General features: G+C 44.1%; 1 protein-coding gene across 43 annotated transcripts; it reads right to left on the bottom strand.

Annotated features, from left to right (window-relative positions):
* Positions 1 to 762: 762 nt before the first annotated feature.
* On the bottom strand, positions 763 to 20,021 carry Ermard (ER membrane-associated RNA degradation). 43 transcript variants are annotated; one of them, XR_015628956.1, is made up of 18 exons: positions 19,811 to 20,021; positions 19,216 to 19,384; positions 18,517 to 18,656; positions 17,240 to 17,341; positions 16,564 to 16,653; positions 14,844 to 14,941; positions 14,141 to 14,277; positions 13,396 to 13,510; positions 12,522 to 12,624; positions 12,149 to 12,178; positions 11,293 to 11,361; positions 10,053 to 10,226; positions 7,520 to 7,603; positions 5,533 to 5,609; positions 4,939 to 5,064; positions 4,473 to 4,620; positions 3,236 to 3,349; positions 763 to 1,358 (listed from the first exon to the last, which is right to left on the bottom strand). XR_015628956.1 is itself a non-coding variant. In XM_087567791.1 (18 exons), exons 6-18 carry the CDS (start codon positions 14,939 to 14,941, stop codon positions 1,175 to 1,177), a joined length of 1,530 nt encoding a protein of 509 aa, XP_087423917.1. In that variant the 5' UTR covers positions 14,942 to 14,965; positions 16,564 to 16,653; positions 17,240 to 17,341; positions 18,517 to 18,656; positions 19,216 to 19,384; positions 19,811 to 20,021; the 3' UTR covers positions 763 to 1,174.
* Positions 20,022 to 20,114: the final 93 nt, after the last annotated feature.

Here is a 20,114-nt window from a genome sequence, read left to right as displayed (position 1 = left end):
AGATCCACAGGTAAAGGGCTCACCTGGCAGAACCAAAAACTACTTTCAACTGGGACTTCAGGTGAGGACTTGAGGCTGGCCACCATTTTCCCAATGGTTAACTCATGTAAGGCTGGGGAATTGTTGGAATGTTAGACACATACAGTGAAGATATGCACATAGCAACATACACACATCACACATACACATCTCAATGTAACAGAGAATCCAAATCACTTCCCATCATGGTCCACGAGGGACAAGAAAAGCTGGCATCTGTTGATATTGTAGGGACAGAGCAAAGCATCTGCTGCAGCGCTTTTCCTTCCCTCATGTCAGTTAGATGAGGTGTGTGATGGCAGGGTCAGCATCAACACTGCACAGACAAAGACAAGCCCTCAAGCCTGGTAAACTATGGAGCATGCTCACTTCTCTAGCATCGGGTCTGCACTGCCAACCTTCCTTCTGGCTGGCCTCTGTGCTTCTGTTTTCTTTTCTAGGCAGACTCTTAGAATGATTCGTATCTTTTAGAGGCCACTGGCAGAAGTCACTCACAGGAGTTGAGGAATCTCTTGATCCAGGATTGAACCAGGCCTTATACAGGGCAGAGCCTCTGTGGGATGTCAGCTTCCTGAGATCTCCCACCAGTCTCCATAGCATGGCCCCCAGCTCTGGTTCTTTTTGCTCTCAGATCCTGTTGGAAAACCTAGAGAGTTCCGGAGTGGTGTTCACCCAAGCAGCTTGTCCTGATGGAACAGGGAGACAGTACCGAAGACTACATGCTGAAGAAGTCATTCCGTTTATTTCATTATCTTTCAGAACCTCTACATGTGCTTTCTGTGTCTTCTGTTCTCTATTTCCTTCATAGACCTGGTCAGCCCTGAGCAGCCCTACAGGTACTGCAGGCCAGGGTGAGCCTTGTTTTTAAGTACACTTGGCAATTGGCTGGGGCCATACAGGTAGCACCTTCAATCAACAAGAATCATCAACTCAAGATTTTTCAGAACCTTGAATTTGTACATGTATCATGCAACTGCTTCCTCTACTAATGACGTAAGGAGAAAGGAAGGCTCTAAACTTCTATCACCTGGCCTCACTCATGCACTACCATGGTATGTGTTTCTTAATTGTGCTGGATGTGAAGCCTTTTCTTCTGTGTGGAAACACGTAGATGACAATTCTGACAGAAAGCGTGTCAGCCTGTGTCAACTTTATTTGTGTTTTTGGTTAAATGTATTAACATTTGTTTCTTCTCACTGAACGTCCAAATTCTCAACAAAACTGCACGTGTGAGACTGACGGCTTCATTCCATTTGTTCTTCTGTCGGCTGGTATAGGCCACTAGGTTCTCAGTGTATTGGAGGATCAGTTTTAAGAACCTGTTAAGAAGACAGCGAGGAATGTTAGTTTGTCTGTTCTAGTACAGAATACAGCAGTGTACATGTCTTGCCTTCTCTTGGGAATATTCCTAAAGATTACTCAGCTGTGTCTGGATTCAGGAAGAAGAAATGCATGTGAAATGAGAATAAGAGAAACCGTTAGAGAAAGGACGCAATGCTGGGGCCAGTGCTCTCCACACGGGGATGGGTCTCATGAGACTCCAGATTCTTTCCCCTCTCTTAGATCTTGACATGATGTTTCTAAGCAATGGAACACAGTCTCAAAGACTGCACAGCTATCTGGCTCAGACTGACAGAGGATGGACACACGGTGAGAGAAGGTCCTGCCCACAAGTCCCTCTGGTACTGAGGCTACATCGTTTGGCTTTCTTCCCTTGGTGTTGATGTGTCTCTCTGAAGAGAAACACCATTACTATGAAACACCTGCCACTGCTAAAACCAGTTTTCCTTAAAGTTATCCTTTGAGATGGCAGCAAGTTCCAACTGATTATGATACACACCATTTTTACATTTTCAGGTTTATCCTCAGTTTCCTGAGTACTGTAGACTTTCCCGTAGTTGTTTACATTTTTCATGAAGATATGCTAGAGGAATGGAGCCCACAGAGCCTTTGCTCTCCTCTGGGACAGGTATATTCCTCAAGGACACTAGGAGGCTGCTACTAACATGTGGCTAGCACACAGAAGCTACAGAGCTAGCACTGCTGGTGTTAAGGCTGAGTACCCCAACACAGTTGCCACTGATGCTTGACTGAGTACCCCAATGTAGTCACCAGTGGTGCTAAGACTGAGTATCCCAATGTAGTCACCAGTGGTGCTAAGGCTGAGTACCCCAATGTAGTCACCAGTGGTGCTAAGGCTGAGTACCCCAATGTAGTTACCAGTGGTGCTAAGGCTGAGTATCCCAATGTAGTTACCAGCCTTGCACACACTTGCTAAGGCTCTATTCATCCATCCGTATCCTACTTTCATTTCTGTTGTGATAAAACAACCCAACAAGAAGCCATATAGGGGAAAAAAGGACTTATTTGGCTTGGACAGTTTGTCACTGCAGGGAAGTCACAGTGGCAGGAGCCTGAGCGAGCTCATCATACCCCACCCAAAGTCAACAGCAGAGAGAAACAAGTGCATGTATGCTGCTTGCTGGGTACTCAGCTAGCCCTCTCTCTCTTCTTATTCCATCAAAACCAGGGAATGGTGCCACCCACATGGGCTGGGCCTTCTCGCATCAATTAACAATCAAGACAATTCCAAAAGACATGCCCACAGGCCAGCCTGATCCACAAATTCCCTCAACTGAAGTTGAGACTCCAGGTCTGTCAAGTTGACAATGTCAAGTAGTACCACAACTAACCAGTACAGAGCAGGTGAGATGGTTCAGCAGGTACAGCACCACCAAGCAAGCCTGGTGACCTGGGTTTAATCCCTGGAGCACATAGAAAGGCAGAAGAAGGGGCTGGAGTTGTCCTTTGATTTTCACAATTCCCCACCTCACAGCCCCCTCCCCTAGAGTAACTTAAAACTACAACTTATACTACTAGCACTTAGAAAGCAGAGGCAGGCTGGCTTCTCTAAGTTTAAGGCCAACCTTGTTTACATAATGATCCAGGGCCAGTCAGTGCAACCCTTCTGGGCACCAAACTACAGCCTGGCTAGTTGAGAGGGTTCACAAGTAAATTAGGTTCAATTTTGTGATCCACAAACTTAGTATCCAATTGTACAGAGAAGACCAGCTAAGGATCAAGGAGAGCCTATGGGGATTTTAAAAACCCTCACCAAAGGAATAGCCAAGAGGAGTCAAACTTTCTTAAAATCACCTCAGTACTGTGTTCTTTCTCCTGAGCAGGTGTACCTTACCTCAGATACTGCTGTCGTTCCTGAGCATCTTTACCATGAACAGCATGAACACTGACCAATTCCAGTGCAAGGAGCAACAAAATCAGGGAAAGCACAGGACACAAAAGTCCAACACTGAAAAAGGAGAAAAGCAGGTCAAGGTTTTGACAAAGTTCTTTCCATTTTCACAAAGAAAAACAGCACTTCACCTAATCAACACCATTTTATGTTATTAAAAAATTCATACAATGTATTTTGATCATGCTTTTCCCCTTTCCAAATGTTCCAAATCCTCCCCAGCTCCCTACATACCCAGCTTTATGTCTGTAAACATGTTTGCTCTCTTTGTCTGTCTGTCTCTCTCTCTCTCTCTCTTTCACACACACACACACACACACACACACACACACACACACACACACACACACACATACACACACACCACACAAAACCACAAAAAAAAAAGAAAGAAAAAAAAGAAATACAAAGGGAAAAAAGCCAAAAACAACCCCCAAAACATGGAGTTCTTTTGCCAACACCTTTAAAGCAGCACCAAAGTCCAAACACCTGAGAAGATGGTTTATCAGTCTTTATCCTTGCTCGCCCGGCCTGGCTCAGTCCCTGCCTTTCAAGCCCAGCCCCTTCCTGCCTTTCACGTTCAGGTCACAAAGTGCTTCTACTCCCCGGCAGCAGCACTTGCTTTAGTCTGGCTTGGTTCCAGTGCCTCCAAATCACTGTACCAGGTCAGCCCCTAGCCTGCTGCAGGGCTGCACCAGCACCTTCCTCAACAGTAAAGGACTTTCCCAAGAGGAGAAAGTGTGTTTAACTTTGCCAGATTCCAAGAAATTCCATTTACAGCCTGACCTTATTTTTCCCATGAGATCAGCAGAGATGCTTAAAAATATTTCGCTCCATTTTGGAGGGGAATAAATAGCACTCTGTATATACTACATGAGCGCACACTGAGAAACTTCTGGGAGGCAATGAACATGTATATGCTGTGATAGTCCTAGAAATACAAGCATTCAACCCAAAGTTCTAGAAATGTGTCCCAAGCAGCTGTTTCTAGAGGAAACGTGAAGAACAGCTCTAGGGCTTACATTTTGGGTGGTGGGACCCACACCAAAAGGCCAAATTTAAAGTTCTATAAAACTGTATACACTGTAACTACCCTCTGAAAGGATCAGCACCCACCGAAGCTTGAGTGAGAGGAGCGCTGAGAAGGGGGGTGGGGGTGGGAGCTGGGGTAATGTCCTACCTGCTGAGCATGCGCACATAGTTCTGACGCTGCCTAGAGCGCAACGTGTGCTCCACCCATTGCCTGTGTCTCAGCTGCAAAGAGGCGATGACCTGGTCAGATACGCGCTGGCATTGGGAGCTGATGCCTCGGAGCACAACCAGAACTTCTAGAACAATTTTGGGGCAGAACAGTGTAGGAATGCGTGTGTTACAGAGTTCATTGAGCAGCTGGGACCACCTGCAAGTGACAGTGTAGCAATCAGGGGACTCATAGCACCACAGAATGCTACTGCCGGCTCTTTTTTTCCTGAATCTTAAGTGCAACCTCAGCAAGTGACACTCATGTGACTTCACTAGATACGTGGTACTTGCACAAACATCACCTAACCTCACCCAAGGACCCTGTTTGGAGTACAATTCCAAACTGCTGAAATTTAAAATTTATGCTATCATAAATCCCTCAGTTATGTTTCTTCAGTACTCACTTCTCTGAGGGAAGACCGTCCAAGCCATTTATAGCGCAGGCACTCGCAGGCAGGTAGTGGCAGAGCTCACACAGAATCTTGCTAATTAAAGAGTTGCAGGCACATGCTTCCGAATTACCTTCCGATCTGAGGAGCACGCAACATTAAAGGTATATTCCAGTAATTAAACTCCCTCATTATTGGTAATACAAAATGATGTTTAATGCACAGTAACCTTGATCTAAAAATTGCTTTCCCCAACATAAAGGAGCATAGGTAGCATGACAGGATCTGTGGCTTGCCCCAGATTAGCCCTACTACAAGTGTGTCTGCTTTATTCTACACTCCCCAAATTTGGACCCCTACTCCTTTTCCTCCTGAGTCCAGACCTTCATCATGTCTGCTGAACCCTGGTTGAAGAACACTTTATCATCCAGTCTGTGTTCAACTGCCAAGTTGGGCCCTGTAGCTCCCTTTCCAAAGGTTTCTACCAGCTCTGTACCTGGAGAATGATGAGCACTTGGTGCTCACTACAACGGCCAGGCATGGTGTGCACAAACCAGGTGACATGCACAACAGCTTAGATGACACAGACTCAGCCCCTGTGACACGCACCTGCCTGCTTCCTGACAGCACTCTTCTGGCAAAGGCAGCACAGGCCACATCCTGAGGCTTTTCTCACAGCTCAGCACCTGAGAGGAAAGATTTGACTGCTCTAGGTTTTACAGTATCCCAAGAAGGATGCTTTCAACTGCCATAGATATTGAATCACTTTCTAGAAAATATTTGTAAATGGTTACACGCTGCATATTTGAAAACCATGTGGCAAGCTCAAGTATCTTCCATGCTCAGTTGAGCTGACAATTCAACATATTGCTGGGCCTGTGATTACGAACATGTTTGCAACTTGACCCCCTCCGTTAAGAGGCAGCCTACCTTCCCTCCTCTGAACTGTGTGACTCGATTTGGCAACTGCTGTGTGAGTGAGAGCCACAGCACAGATGAGGGAGACATGTCAACACTGTCAACAACTTGTCAGCAGCCGCAGGAAGCCACACAACAGATCCTTCTGCAGGTTTTGACCCGTGATAATATGAGCAAATTAAGTGGCAGCTGTGTAGACACCACTGAATGTGAGTAATTTTCTGCAACAGCAATAACCAGGGCAATGACCTTATAAAGCACAGGACTGTCGCCAAGTAGTGGACAGAAAAGAGATGAGAGTCCAAATAGTCAAGGAGCTGCCAGGGGCCAGAGAAGAGGACAGCAAAGGGAGAGTGTCTCCAGACATCAGCAATCAGTCCACCATTCAGAACCTTCCCTTCTGTCCTGTCTCTTTAAAATACCTGTAGGTAAGTCCTGATATCTCTACTTTTCTAACGGTATCTCTGAAAGCAGACTCATGGGGGACATCATCCACACTCCTGCCCCCAATCCAGAGCTCACTGGCAAGGGACTGTTAGATGATCTGGCCCTTCTCACCCACACTGTTTTAGCTGTTTCCTAACTGAAATGTCCCTTCTAGAGGGAAGCTCACAGAACTGACAAGATTCAAAGTCCCTCCCCAAGCTATAAAAGCAGAAGGAAAGAGGACACTCCTGGCTCAGTGGACAGCAACTGCACATGGATAGGGGCTCTGCAATGCATCCCTTGTGAGCTGTCCCCAATGCTGAGATGGACTTCCCAGCCATCTAGAATCCCTTAACTCTAAAGCTCACTGCTACTGAGGCCAACCCAGCTGGATGGTCTCTTTGATCTGTTGTGGTGCCTCTCTGGGAGGAACAGATGTTTGCTCACCTCTCCCCAGGAAAGGTCTCATAATGGATTTGTTTGTCAGCACTGGTCAGGCCTTGGTCTCCAGCATGGCCTCTCTAGGCCTTTCCCAACAAGCATAAACTGGCTGCTACCAGTTTATAGCAGCCTTGTGAGGATGTGCTCACATGCCAGTATCTATGCAATAGCTATCCTGAGTGTGGCATTCATGGGGACTGTTCTTGTCCTGTCTCCTGCTGTATACAGAATAAAACATCTGAGGCCTGAGGAGATGGCACAGTGGTTAGCATCATGCACTACTCTTGCAGTGGACCTGAGTTCAATTCTCAGCACCTGTTGTGTGGCTCACAACTACCTCTACCTCCAGCTCTAGATCAGAAGGCCCTGGCCTGGCCTCCAAGAGCACCTGTACTCGTGTACATACAATCTTAAAAAAAAAAAAATCAAAAAACAAAAACAAAAAGCAGAGTGCATTTGAGATAATCCCCAAACTACCTGGTGGAAAGTTTACTTAAAATTGTAAGTTAATAAAAACTTGTCTTACATGGTAGAAGAAAAAATGACATCCCTTACTTGGTAAAACTTGCTTCTCATCTTGGGAAGTGACTGGTCCCAGCAGCAAGCCAGGCTCCATGCTAAACACTCCACACGTCATCCTTGAGACTGAAGCCACCTTTAACTCTGAGACAGAACCTGAGCTGCAGGCGCGGCAGACTGAGCCACTTGCCCAGGCCACACAGGAGATCTGACCAAGACCTGGACCTTTCTGATGGATCTGAAGCAGGAATGCTGTCTCCCACCACCCTCTCCCACCCCCTGCAGTGCATACCTGTTTTTGCAGCTGGAAAGCTGGATGGCAGCGAGACCTGTAACGTTCTGCAAGACTAACCAGCAACTGTATTGCTGCTTCCTCCTGGTGTAGAAACACTGGTGTCAGGCATTATAGGTCTATGCTGGGTGTTGTGTCTTCTTCTGAATCATGTCTGACTCGGAGCCTTCCACTGCCTTCTTCAAAATAACTCTACTGAGCTGAAGCATGGTAAAGCTCTTCAACAAAGTAGGGTGGACCTGGTGGTCAACCATAACCAACAAAGTGATCAACTGGAGCTGACTAATCACCGTAATTTACAAAGATCACACCCTGTGATCTGTCCATAGCATAGCAAAACTACAAATGTATGAGGAGAAAAAGATGCCAAAATGAATGGAAAAAATTTAAGGACTGAAAATCAATACAATTAGAAGGAAATTACATGACCTTAAGCAGTTAATTGCTAAACACATAAATATTAAAAAGCATAGATAAAGTATTACAGTACATTCTAAATTATATAAATATATAACTGAATATAATGTGTAACTGATGTAAATGTGTAACTGAAAAGCCAAGTCTGCCACAGGAAACTACAAAAATGAAAAGTTGGGGAGCCAAAAGCTGGCAGAAGCCAGAAGTGGGAACTGCTTCATTCTCAACGGCACAGAGCAAATGACTGAGACGACAGCAGATTGAAGTGCTGGGACATGTGCCAACCCTTCCCTCACTGACAACTAAGTCACAGCCACATCACGGGCAGCATCCTCATAGCTGTGGTGCCAAGCCTAGGGTGACTGCTGGGATGGACGGGAGGGAGCACACACTTCTGCTCTAAAGTACGAAAGCACAGGCAGCCTCTGCACAGAGGGACATGATGTGCAGAAAAGGATCTGGCTGCTGTGTTGAGAAAAGAGAAGGAAGGGACTGACAAGGCAAGTGCCCCTCCAGGAAGTAAGTGATGGTGATTTCGCCAAATAAGGGAATAACACTGAGTAAAAGATTCAAGACATATCTTAAGACACAAAACTGAGAATTGAATGTGAAAACAGGAAAGGGAGTCATGGGAGTCTGTGAGCCTTGGAAGCCACCTTAGATGGGAGGCTGGGGTGCATACTCACCACAGACCAGGACATACTTGCTATTGATTGTTTCTTTCTTTCTTTCTTTTTTTTTTTCTTTTTGAGACAGGGTCTTATATATCCCAAGCTGGTCTCAAACTCTATGTAGTTGAGGATGCCTTCTGAATCCTTCTGCCTTTACCTTTTGAGTGAGGGCTGGGGTTACAGGTATACACCACCATACCTGGTTCATGCAGGCTGGGGATCAAACTAAGGTATTCATGCATACTAGGTAAATACTCGACCAGCTAAGCTCTATCCTTAGTTTCTGAGTGGTGTTCAATATAGTGAAAGATGTCAGATTCCCTACGCGATTCTAGGATATTCTGTTTGTTTTCTGGGTCTGGGTTTAATGACATAGCTCACATGGAATAGAAACAATGAAAACAGACAATTCTGAGGCCATAGGAATGGGTGTTGTCTTTAATATCTGGAGAGCACTGAACTGAAGACTCAGCAAAGAGCAGAGCCTCGAGCAGGAGAACGCAGGGCTGGGCGCTGATGACACAAAAGAGTGTTATCAGGTCTCCACATGGCGTTTGGAAAGGCTGCTAGCAATTTCAACAAGAAAACTCAGGAAGTCTCTACCTCACTCCCCAAAGGCACTAAATTCTACTTGGAGAAAATGGAAAAAACAAAACAAAACAAAAAACCCAAAACACTAGGAAAATTATGTATTGGTTATAATTTTTAGAATGCAAAGAAGCTTTCAAGAATGACATAAAGGCAGAAGCCAAGGAAAAAGTCCAGAGTTAAAGAAAAGTAACAGGTGGCACATCACTGAAAAGAGCAGTAAGATTAATAAACCAGTGGAAAATGCACACGCGCATAAGATGGCAAAGGAACGACAGCCATCAGTGCAAATGAAACAAAAGACAGTCCTTGCTGTCACCGCCACAGGGCTTCACCTTTGCAAACTCACTAACAGTGATGCCCAAGTGAGCACAGTCCTTCAGCTCACCATTACAGTCAGAGAACTTCATCAGTCAAAGGGACAGCACACATATCCATGGAGACAGACCACTTGGATAAATGGTGGTCTGCTAAGGCAACGGAATAACAGACAGCTAACAGAACAGGCACAGCAAAGGTCCCAAAATACAGCTAATGAGAAGTGCTGCTTATAGGGAAAAGCACCTGGGACAGTCATGGAAGGAAGCAAGGACATCCAACTTTTAACTGTTTCATTTCTGGCAAAGGGAGTTCCTGATGGCTTGATGTCAACTTTGCTTAGACTTTTAAACAGTTTTAAAAATAACTGTCATGCATATAAACTGAAAACAAAAGTACCAGCTACACCATTACACCATTACTGTAACTCAAATGAAGACGGGAAATTGTCAATAGATAATCACATTTGAGAAATAAGACGTTTCTTTCAATGCTGGTGGCAGTCCATTCCGCCAGCCGCCCTCTTCCCTCTGTGGTACCTTTAGTTCTGACAGTGTGTCCTCCTCAGTGAATCTGAGCAGGAGCACCAGGCAGAATGTGAGCAGCTGGCTTGCTGCTGCTTTGGGAAATTCACGTATGTTGATCTCCCCGTGGCTTAAACGATCCCGGATACGAGGACCCTCCTGATAGTTCAGGAAATCCCACAAGAAGTCCTTTTAGAATTAACAGAGAAACATTCTGTTAGTGTTCTGGGCAGACGGAAGAGTGGATGGCAGGGTTTCCAGGCAGTTCCTGGCTTGTTTATAAACTGATGGGAAGTGTGAGTCTCCAAGAGGGCACTCATCCCATCCTGCAGCTGGAACTGTAGTGGGGAGCCCTTGTTCAGTACAGCCTGCCTGTGGGGGCAGAGCAACCACCGAGGGAAGGGAAACAAACTCCCTAAAGAAGCCTACGTCACTGCTCTCGCTAGGAGCATAACCAAGCAGCTGTCCTTGGTCACTGCTTCCTTTGCATTCACCACAGCCTACTCCTGCATCTTAAGCCAACGCAGATAGCTGCTCCCTCCTCTAACGGTACATGCCCAAAGGCTCTCTCTGCCAGACTGTGGGGGGAAGTCAGAGAACCACTGATGTGGGCAGATGCCAACAGATGAAGAGTCCAGGGGATTCAAGACAAAAAAGGAGGAGGAGGAGGGGATGGGGAGGGGGGAGGAAGAAGAAGAGGAAGAGGAGGAAGAGGAGGAAGAGGAGGAAAAAGAGGAGGAGGAGGAGGAGGAGGAGGAAGAGGAGGAGGAGATGAGCTAGATTAGTTATCTGACTGACTGATGTCAGGAAGCGATGCCAAAATCACATAAGGAATGGGAAGTATAATCCAGTTCTTCTCTCAGTGAAGTGGGATAGACAAAAAGTATCTACTATAGTCTATAGAGAAGTCACTGTAGTATTCTTATAAAATATAAATCGCTGATTGAAAATGGACCAAAACATTAATCTTATCATCTAACACTTAATCTCAAAGACATCTGACTGCTGCTAAGTTTTACAAACAAATATATAGTCCTTTCTTAAGTAAAAATACATAGAATCAATAAATAAAAGTGTTTAGAAAGATGGCAGCCAAATAATTAGGCATTCAAAATGTACAGCGCCTACACTGTAGTCACTTCTGATGATGTCTGTGACAGGTCAAGGTGACAGGCAGAAGCAAGTCAGCTTCTGAGCACACCACAAATAATGTTCATAACCAGAAAGATGCAGACTGGAGATACATGGACTTTACCATGGCAGGCTCCCCCAGGAAACACGGAAGCTGGTTGATGCTACCATCACTCATGTGTTTTGCTAGTATCTAGAACACCAAACACAGATGAGTCAGTAAGCCGTTAAGCTGACACATGCACATATACTACAAACACAAGAGTCATGTATGTACACGTACAGAGACATTGATCTGTACACATACAATTAGGATATCTACAGTTGTCCTGGATGAAAACAGTTGTTCTCAGCAGTGGTTATAGCCAATGGCATCAATCTCCAACTTTGTGTTTTGTACAACTACAGAAATAAGATCAACAATATTGGGTATTAAAATTAACCTGAAAGCTTTATTTATTTATTTGAAACAGAGTTTCATGTATTAAGGTTGGCTTCAGATCCTGCATCTGCCTCACAAGTGCTGGATTGCAGGTATGTGCCACCATGCTGGGTGTATTCAGTGCTGGAGACTGAACCCACAGCTTCCATGCCAGGCAAGCACTCAATTCACTGAAGTACAGCCCCAGAGGTATATCTAAACCTCGCATGAGCTTCTTCTTCTTGCCTATGACCATCGACACTTCCTTGTCAGCACGCTACTTATGGTTTATCGTTTTTATTAGTAGCATTATTTTTAAACTCACTTATTTTACCTGCATGAGTATTCTTGCCTACATTTAAGTATGTGTACCATGTGTATGCCTACACCTGGTTATGAGCCACCGTATGGGTGCCTGGAACCAAACCCAGGTCCTCTGAGAAAAGCAGCAAGTGCTCCTAACCTCTGAGTATTCTCCCCAGCCCTAATCACTGTGTTTTAATTTTTACCTCGAAAGAAAATAATTTTTTCAATTTCTTTTGCAAGTTTGGCTACTTACTTCATCGAACGTGGTATATAGAATTGTTGACTGCAGAAAAGGGAAGAGAGAAAAGAGAAACAATTAAAAAGAACAGTTGTATTATACAAAATCAGAAACAGTTCTGCAGAAAATGCTGATGTTTTGCAACACCATGAAGCGTGTGTGTGTGTGTGTGTCTGTGTGTGTGTGTGTGTCTGTGTGTGTGTGTGTGTTTGTGTGTGTGTGTGTCTGTGTGTGTTGTGAGGGACTGAATCTGGGGTTTTGCAGATACCATGCAAGTGCTTAGCTGCTTATCTGCATCTCCAGTCCTTAAAACTTTTAAGTAGCCAGAGAACATTGTCAACATAGTAACTGCAGTTGTGGTGAGTAACAGAAACAGAAACACAGGTACCTCAGCTGTGAGCAGTCTATCAGGACATTTATTAACTGTAGCAAAAACTCTCCTGAGTCCAGCTTCTAGCTGTGACAGCAACAGCATGGTGCAGTCGGCAAACCTATGGGACCCAAGGAAATCAGCAGGTGTCTCAGTAACTGCACTGCAGCCTCAACACAACTAACAGGGCCCTGAGAACAAGGACACAACCTGCCATGGGAGAAGCAAAATAAGGACCGATTCTCTTCCTTTTTTCTTTTCTTTTCTTTTCTTTCCTTTTCTTTGTTCTCTTTCTTTCTTTCTTTCTTCCTTTTTTTTTTGTTGGTGTTTTAAAGCTTGATGAAGCATTTTGTAGTTTCAGTAGAACAAAATGTCATCAAGTATCTATAAATGCCACATGTTACTTTTGAGGATGGCCAGAACAGCAGAGCTACAGGGAGTGGCTGAAGAAAAAGTGAATCCAAGAATGAGGTCACCTGAGGATAAGTAATGACCAACTCACTGGATCTCCAGTCTCTGCCTCTCTGAAAACACGCTGTGCCTGGCTTTTGCATGGCTTTATCTTTGAGGGAATACATGGCCAGCTTATCTGTCTTCCTCGCCCCGCAACCCCCAAACAGTTCTCTAAGGATAGGTTCGATGTTTTACTTACAGGAAGAACTCAGAAAAATACTACGAAGCTTATTCTAACAACAACAACCAAAAGTTCTATCAATGGCTGCAAGAGGATGATACAGAGTATTTCAGTCACGGCTTGTCTGAGTCAGCAGAGGAAGGCGCTCTACACCCAGTCTAATCTGAGGGAGTTACCTCTACCCCCTTGGTTGGGACAGTAAGCCAACTTTAGATGAAGGACAGCTAAGCACCAAGAGCACCGTGCCACCCTCGTCACCTGTGCGACTTAAACTTGCTCACTGCCAGCTCCCAATATGGCAACATGATTTTTAATAGAAAGCTGGATTTCGTCATCACTGTCTCTAACGCTGAGAGTACCTTGTCAGTCACACCTGTAAAAGAGCAAGCATCTCTGTAAACACAAGCACAGTCACAATGGAAAGACATCAGGAACACATGTGGACAGACATGCCAATCAGCCAGCACCCTGGGACAGATGAACTGTGGCCTGGGTCGGACATCCCAAAAAAGGGAGAGCACCTGGCCTACAGCTACAGTGGAGTGGCCTCAGGAAGTTGCCAAGAGGAGAAATGGACAACCAATTCCTTCAGGGACTTAAGCAGCAACTGAGAGTAGGGCTCAAGGTACCCTAGCTGAGGACATTGACCTGGAGGAGTAAGATGTATTCTCAGAAAACATGGCAAGTTTCTACTATGTGCACAGCTGATACAATGGCCGCAAGTACAGATGCAGACAAGGTGAGAGGAAAGAAGAACAGATACCATGAATTCCCCCAAGATTTCTGAAAGACAGCACATTTGAGGAAGAGACCAGGTCTAGCTAACAGCACCCCAGAGCAGTGGGAAGGGGTGAAGTTTAAAAGGGTCTTTCAGTAACTCACAGAGCCATCTTAGCAATGGCAAGTGAGTATTTCACCAAGAATCCAAGTCTGATGCTACTTACGAACTGTGCAAATACCTCCGTGAAAACAGAGTAAGGGGGGTGTGAAATGTAGAACTTGCCAGGAAAAACAATCACATCCTCTAGGTTCGTGAGTGTTACAAAAGGTCGATGTGCCAACTGGACTTTTGTGTGGTGAAGGTAACTCTTCAGTAACTGACCCAGTCCTGCTGTCAACAGCAACAAGGCTGAACAGTATCTAGGGAAGGAAACAGAGATCTCCTGGCAAACGATCACAGCCACATACAAAGGACTTTTCTTAGACAGATGTGTTAAAATTATGCAAGGATGAGGGTTGAGAAGGATCAATGGGGAAAAGCATCTGCAGCCAAGCTGGATGCTCTGAGTTCAATCCCTAGGCCCGCATTTGGAAGGAGAGAAACATTTCCCACTATTGCCCTTAGACTTCCACACAAATGCTGTGGCATGTATGGGAATGAATAAATGAATGTAAAAAATTAAGGGAGTTAAGAAATCAAACATCAGAACTCTCCATAGAGGGAATTAAGCTGTACAATAACTAGGAAGGCTATTGCTGTATCAAAATGCCCAGGTTTTCTATCTATCCAGGCACCTAGACTTGTTCCTGGGAGCAAAGGCATTGAAACACCTATCCCGCTCCAGTTGCTCTGCTGCTAATGTGCAACCTGACCATCCATGTCTCAAATTCTTTGCCTTTCAAAAACAATCCTTTCTTTGTGAGAAATTCAAAATATAGCAAATTCTTAAGCAGATTAAGGAAAAAGTTATTAACCAGCAACTTACTTTGGAGGAATATCTTGAGGGGAAGCAAAGCCATGCCACAAGACGTTTCTCAGGTTGAGTCCACAGGGAGACCCGATGAAGACTTTTAGTACGTCCATCTAATCCATCAAGATAGCGGATTACTGAATCATGGAGCAAATCAATTCAACCCTAAAATATCTGCTTTCTCCCTTGGACCTAAGAAAGCCAGCAGCTTCTGCTAGTATAAATAGTGACAGTAATGAAACTAACATGAAAATGTTAACACATGTTTATCCAGTATGCACCAGTATCTAGATGTCACAGGAGAACCTGAGGGAACTGTTTCTGTACTTCCAGCAAGTGTAAGCTAGGGTTTGAACTGCTGTCAGCCTTGTGGCAGGCGCCTGTCCCCAGTGAGCCATTTCTCTGGCCTGAAACCAACATTTATTGAGTACTTATCATATGCTGGACACATTGTTTAATGAGTCATCAACTTATTTATCCCTAGAACTGCCTTTGAGGAAGGCACTAATATTTCCCCTGTGCATATAAAGTAACCCAAGTGAAGAAGATGAACCCAAGGAAGGTTTCAGAAACCAGGACCAGCAAAGCAGTCTCAGGTATAGGAGCTAGCCATGTACTCAGAGTGTATGGCTTTAACACTAGACATCAGAGGCACCCAGGATCTGGAGACAGCAGAAAGTGACAGATATGAACTCCATACCAGCCAGCATGGGCCTGTATGGTAAAAAGCCCTGTGTTCCCACCTGCCTGGACAGACTCATGAGAGAGAGAGAAGACCAGTCAGCCCTCAAGGAAAGAAACAGAAACAGTCTTGGTTTACATAGAGCGCTGCTGCAGAGCAGAGTAAAACCTGCTTTCTGGGCCTCTCAAGCAGAACCAGAGAATGGAAAGCTCAGAGGGGTTCAACTCAAAATCCATGTTCAATAGCCACATCTCTCTGCAGCAGCTTCAGAACTCCATTCCCCACCCCCATTTTATATACCGTTTATCAGCAGTTAAGAAAATCATCTAGAGGATAAAAGTGGCCATTTGGAGGAAAATGTGTAGTGGGAACAAAATGTGTTTAATGATTCAGTAAAATAGGAGGCCGCACTCCAGCCTCATTCAGGCTCTCCACCAGAAAATGATTCTCAAGCTGGCAAGGGGGTGAGCAGTGAGGGGAGGTGTGTTTACTGAGGATGGTTTCTTAGCCCCAAATGTGAATTTGGTGGATCTTTGGTACAACTAGGATGACTGTTCTGCTCTTTTGCCTCTCTAAGCTGCCTACATGTTATCCTTTAGTTTGAAGTCTCTTGGTTACAGTCCCTCTAGAATATTCTGAAAAGTATAAATGATATATACACACACCTTATGTTGCTATAAGTCTGCATGGCTGTAAAAATCATAAATTCCTACCTGTTAAAAACACAAGTATTTTAGGACAAAAGTGTAATGCTACCATTCCAAGGTGGTAAATATCAGATAATGCTATGTCAGACTTAGCATTATCATTAGGAATCCTTAAATAAGCAAAGTGACATGCTTCCAACGGCCTCTCTGGCTATTCTATCATCATCAAATCTGGGGAGAGAGACCCATGGAAAAGGTGGAAGAGGGAGAGTTCCAGAAGGAAGAGAGAAGCATACACTTAATCTGTGAAATAGTTAATGTTTTCCCAGAGTATTGTAGCTTTGGAAGATCAAAGGCACAGCTCCTGCCAGCTCCTCTATGCTTTGTGAATAATTTGCACACTCACCACAGCATGTCCAAAGACATGTGCAAGCTCTGCAGATGCAAGAAGATCTCTTAGGAGAAAGGGACACTCATTCCCAATCAGTAAAAATACCTAAAATTCAAACAGAAATCACATAATAATTATATAATAATCAGCAGTAATATTTTTAAAAGAGTAAAATGTATGAAGCATTGTATAAATAAACAAAGAAAAGTGTTTAAAGATTTCCTTTCCTGTGTGTGTGTGTGTGTGTGTGTGTGTGTGTGTGTGTGTGTGTGTGTGTAATGGCTGCACATGCCTAGAGGCCAGAGAAAGGCAGGATCCTCCATCACTCTCCACCTTATTCCCTCGAGTCAAGGCTTCTCACTGGAACTGGAGCTAGAATGGAGGCCCCGAAAGCCCCAGTCATCCCCATCTCCACTCCCTCGCCCCACAGCATGGTGTTACAGGAGGTGCAGAAGCAACCACACATAGCTTTTCATTGTTTAAACACACGTGCTGTTATCTAAGTTTAGGTACTCATGCTTATGAAGCAAGTATTTTTGTTTACTGAGTCATCTCCCAGCTCACAAAAACTGTGAGTTCTTAATCATGTACAAAGAGAATTTTACAGAAAAACAATCATAAAAAGCAAGAGATCTGAAGTTCTTGTGTTCATCCAGGTGCTCTAGCAAACAATGAGGATTCTCATGCTCACATCGCCTAAGGCTCGTTCCAGACAGGAAGCTAGTTTCATCACGCTGAGGGAGATGGCAGCAGACTGCGAGCTCTCCAAGGCATCGTATATTTCAAGAAACAGCTATTCAAAGGAAGACACACATTAGAGCTCATGAAAGATGTTCCTCAAAGGAACAATAATTTGTATTCATTTACTATTACCAAACTCAAGCCTCTTAAGATGTAAAGATTATAAATTTTTGGAGTAAAAATGGTTTATATTGAATACTATAATAAAGGGACTTATTTAATACCTGAGGGGTTCAAGGTTCGTTCTTTAAATCTTTGCTCAAAACACAAATTTGACATTAGTAATTAATTAATCAGATATTCTGACCTACTCATTTCCTAAATGATTTTTAGTTGTTCCTCTATGAGGGAGCTTACCTCGCTGTTTTGGGATCAGACATATTATAGGGGCTGCTTTATTACAGTTCTTGACATGTCAAATGAAACACAGGAAAAGACAAAAAGCAAAGCACACAAGAAGTGCATTAGGACTTGCCCCATATTACTACCTTCTTTTTCAATTCACAGTCAAGAAAGCAAGCACCTACTCTCTGATCTACTAACCTTGTCATCTCTCCAGCAGGTCTGTTCTATATGCTCAAGTGGACTATATTTTCTAAAGCCTAATTGAGTCCAAAAGTTGTTCAAAGAATTATCTTCAACTCAGGCTTCAGATATAAACTTACACTTCTCTTGCAGCCCCTGGGACCTCTTCAGATTGGAAGGTATAGTGAGCATAGTAAAAAAAAAATGCTTTTTATACATGGAAAAATAACTTAGGATCCCCACTACACCCAAAGCTGCATTGGATAACCAGGCATCATCCACTCAAGATAACAGACACAGTCCTAGAACCCCACGGCGGGCGACCTCTGGACAGTATATAAACAGAGACTAAGAGCAATGCTCTGCTCTGCACATCTGGAGAGACAACACTATGATCTGCCCTTCAGCTGGAGAGTCTCCCCAGGATCCTGACCCTCAAGACAGTCTGACCTGACCTTCAGCCAAGATGTGTCACATAGTTAGGGAGATAGGCTTAGGGCTGTAGTTAGGAATAAGAGTATGAACATTATGTGATGAACCTCAACATAATAAAATACAACTTTTGTGATAGTAACTACGTGTATCTACCTGCTTCCTTGTGACAGTAGGTCAAAGATGGAAAAAGACACCCTTAACTTGGCAAGTAATGAGGATTTCCAATTTGCAAAGTCTTTCATTTCTAAAGAGATGCAAATGTCAAACCTCTGGAGAAGTTGTCCACTGGTACCATGGTGAATACTGAGTTTCAAACTGTGCTCTGCTCAGAGATGAGATGTGTAGATGGATGGCCTCACACACAGGACCCAAGCGCTGCACACTTTGCCTGTAGTCCAGACTGTGCCCTTATAGGAGGAGAAAATGTTTTAGCTCTATGTCCAGGGATGAAAATCATCTAAGTCAGAGAAACCTTTAATACAGAATGTCCACAAAATCAAGCAGTTTATAACTGGGCATATGGTAAATAGACATACAGTTCATTAGACATGAACTGTAAAAGGTTTTACAGAACGTGTAGCTGTTGGTTTAGTTGCTCTTGACCAACTACAAAAATCTGGAATTTGAGAAATAACTCATATTGTCAATTAAGTGCTGTTCTGTGTAACATGATTAGAGGTGCTACTCCATTCTATCTTGTCTTTTATCCAGAGAATCCATGCTGTATATATAGCTAGTGACTAGTGGATCTAAGTCCTATACTAGTATCTCTTAGACGCTGCCTCCTTGACCCTTCTGGTTACATTATCCCTTTAACTAAGCATCTTTTGACTTTTGTATATTTCTCCTCTGATTCACAACTACACTATAACACTCTTCAAGAAGAACAAATTAGGGTTTTACTGGACAACACATTTTTCATGGGACAGTACTAACTGAAGCTAGATGTACAAAGAGAATACAAACCTAATTCTGCATAGCTCACACGGTCTGTAATTGCTTTCCAGCGTACTTCACCATTTTGGGTTACAATGCTATTGATATCACAAATTTCAGTGAGTTCAAACCCAAGGTTACAAATCAAGTCATGCACTAAAGGAGAAAGGCATGTGGTAATGGAATCCCCTGTTAAAATCTGAAATATAAAACATAAAAGGCACTGTTACATTCAAGTGGAAAGAAAATCGGATTAAGAACAGACTTAATTAAGGTATGCAGCTGTTAATATACTTTCCGGACATAATAGCTCTATGTGTAGAACAGTGCTTAGACACTAAGGGTATGTATCTGTTTTAAATGTTCCTTGTGAAATTGTTATCGTTTCGTTAATCACACTTGCTGACTCTAGAGTTCGCGATGCTCGGTAGATTTTCTGAACAATGTGTCACTCCTTTCGGCATTCCTTCATTTTTACCGCAGTCATCAAAATCAGAGATACTTTACACGGAATATAAGAAGAGAAAACCTAGCATCCCTGACGTTGGTATGAAACACAACTTCCGACCCAAAAGCACCGAGTTAAGGGTGTAGAGAGATGGCTGCCAGGCCTGAGGCGATTTACCTTTTTCGTTTTTCAACAAACCCTCCCTCCTCTCATTAAGCACAGTGTTCTGTAAATTGACTTCCCCTGTAGCTTGTAAGCCCACCCGCACTCTCGCGTGACAGCATCCCCCTGCAAAGCCTGCGAGGAGGGGTTACTGGAACAACTCACTAGGTGAGTGATAGGACCCAGCGCCCCGCCCTACCTCCATCGCTTCCGCTCAGGTCGGGGCGCTTTCTGATGACTCGCGCGTCCCTCCTCCCCGGTTTCCGGGATGCGGCGCTCTCTGATGACTCGCTCCTCTTCGCTCTTCTCCAACTTCCGG

This window comes from Rattus norvegicus, chromosome 1 (assembly GCF_021556685.1).
Source record: "Rattus norvegicus strain SHRSP/BbbUtx chromosome 1, alternate assembly SHRSP_T2T, whole genome shotgun sequence".
Classification (NCBI taxonomy): domain Eukaryota; kingdom Metazoa; phylum Chordata; class Mammalia; order Rodentia; family Muridae; genus Rattus; species Rattus norvegicus.
Note: the sequence above shows the minus strand (reverse complement) of the source record. Positions and strands in the feature narration are given on the sequence as shown.

Bases quoted from the DNA above. Each gene is read 5' to 3' on its own strand.
- Ermard (XM_087567731.1), bottom strand. The intron at 7,604-10,052 runs GTACCACAGAGG...TTTCTACACCAG, and splicing joins ACACACTGTCAGAACTAAAG to GAGGAAGCAGCAATACAGTT. The intron at 5,065-5,532 runs GTGCGTGTCACA...CGTGCTCCTCAG, and splicing joins TGCTGTCAGGAAGCAGGCAG to ATCGGAAGGTAATTCGGAAG.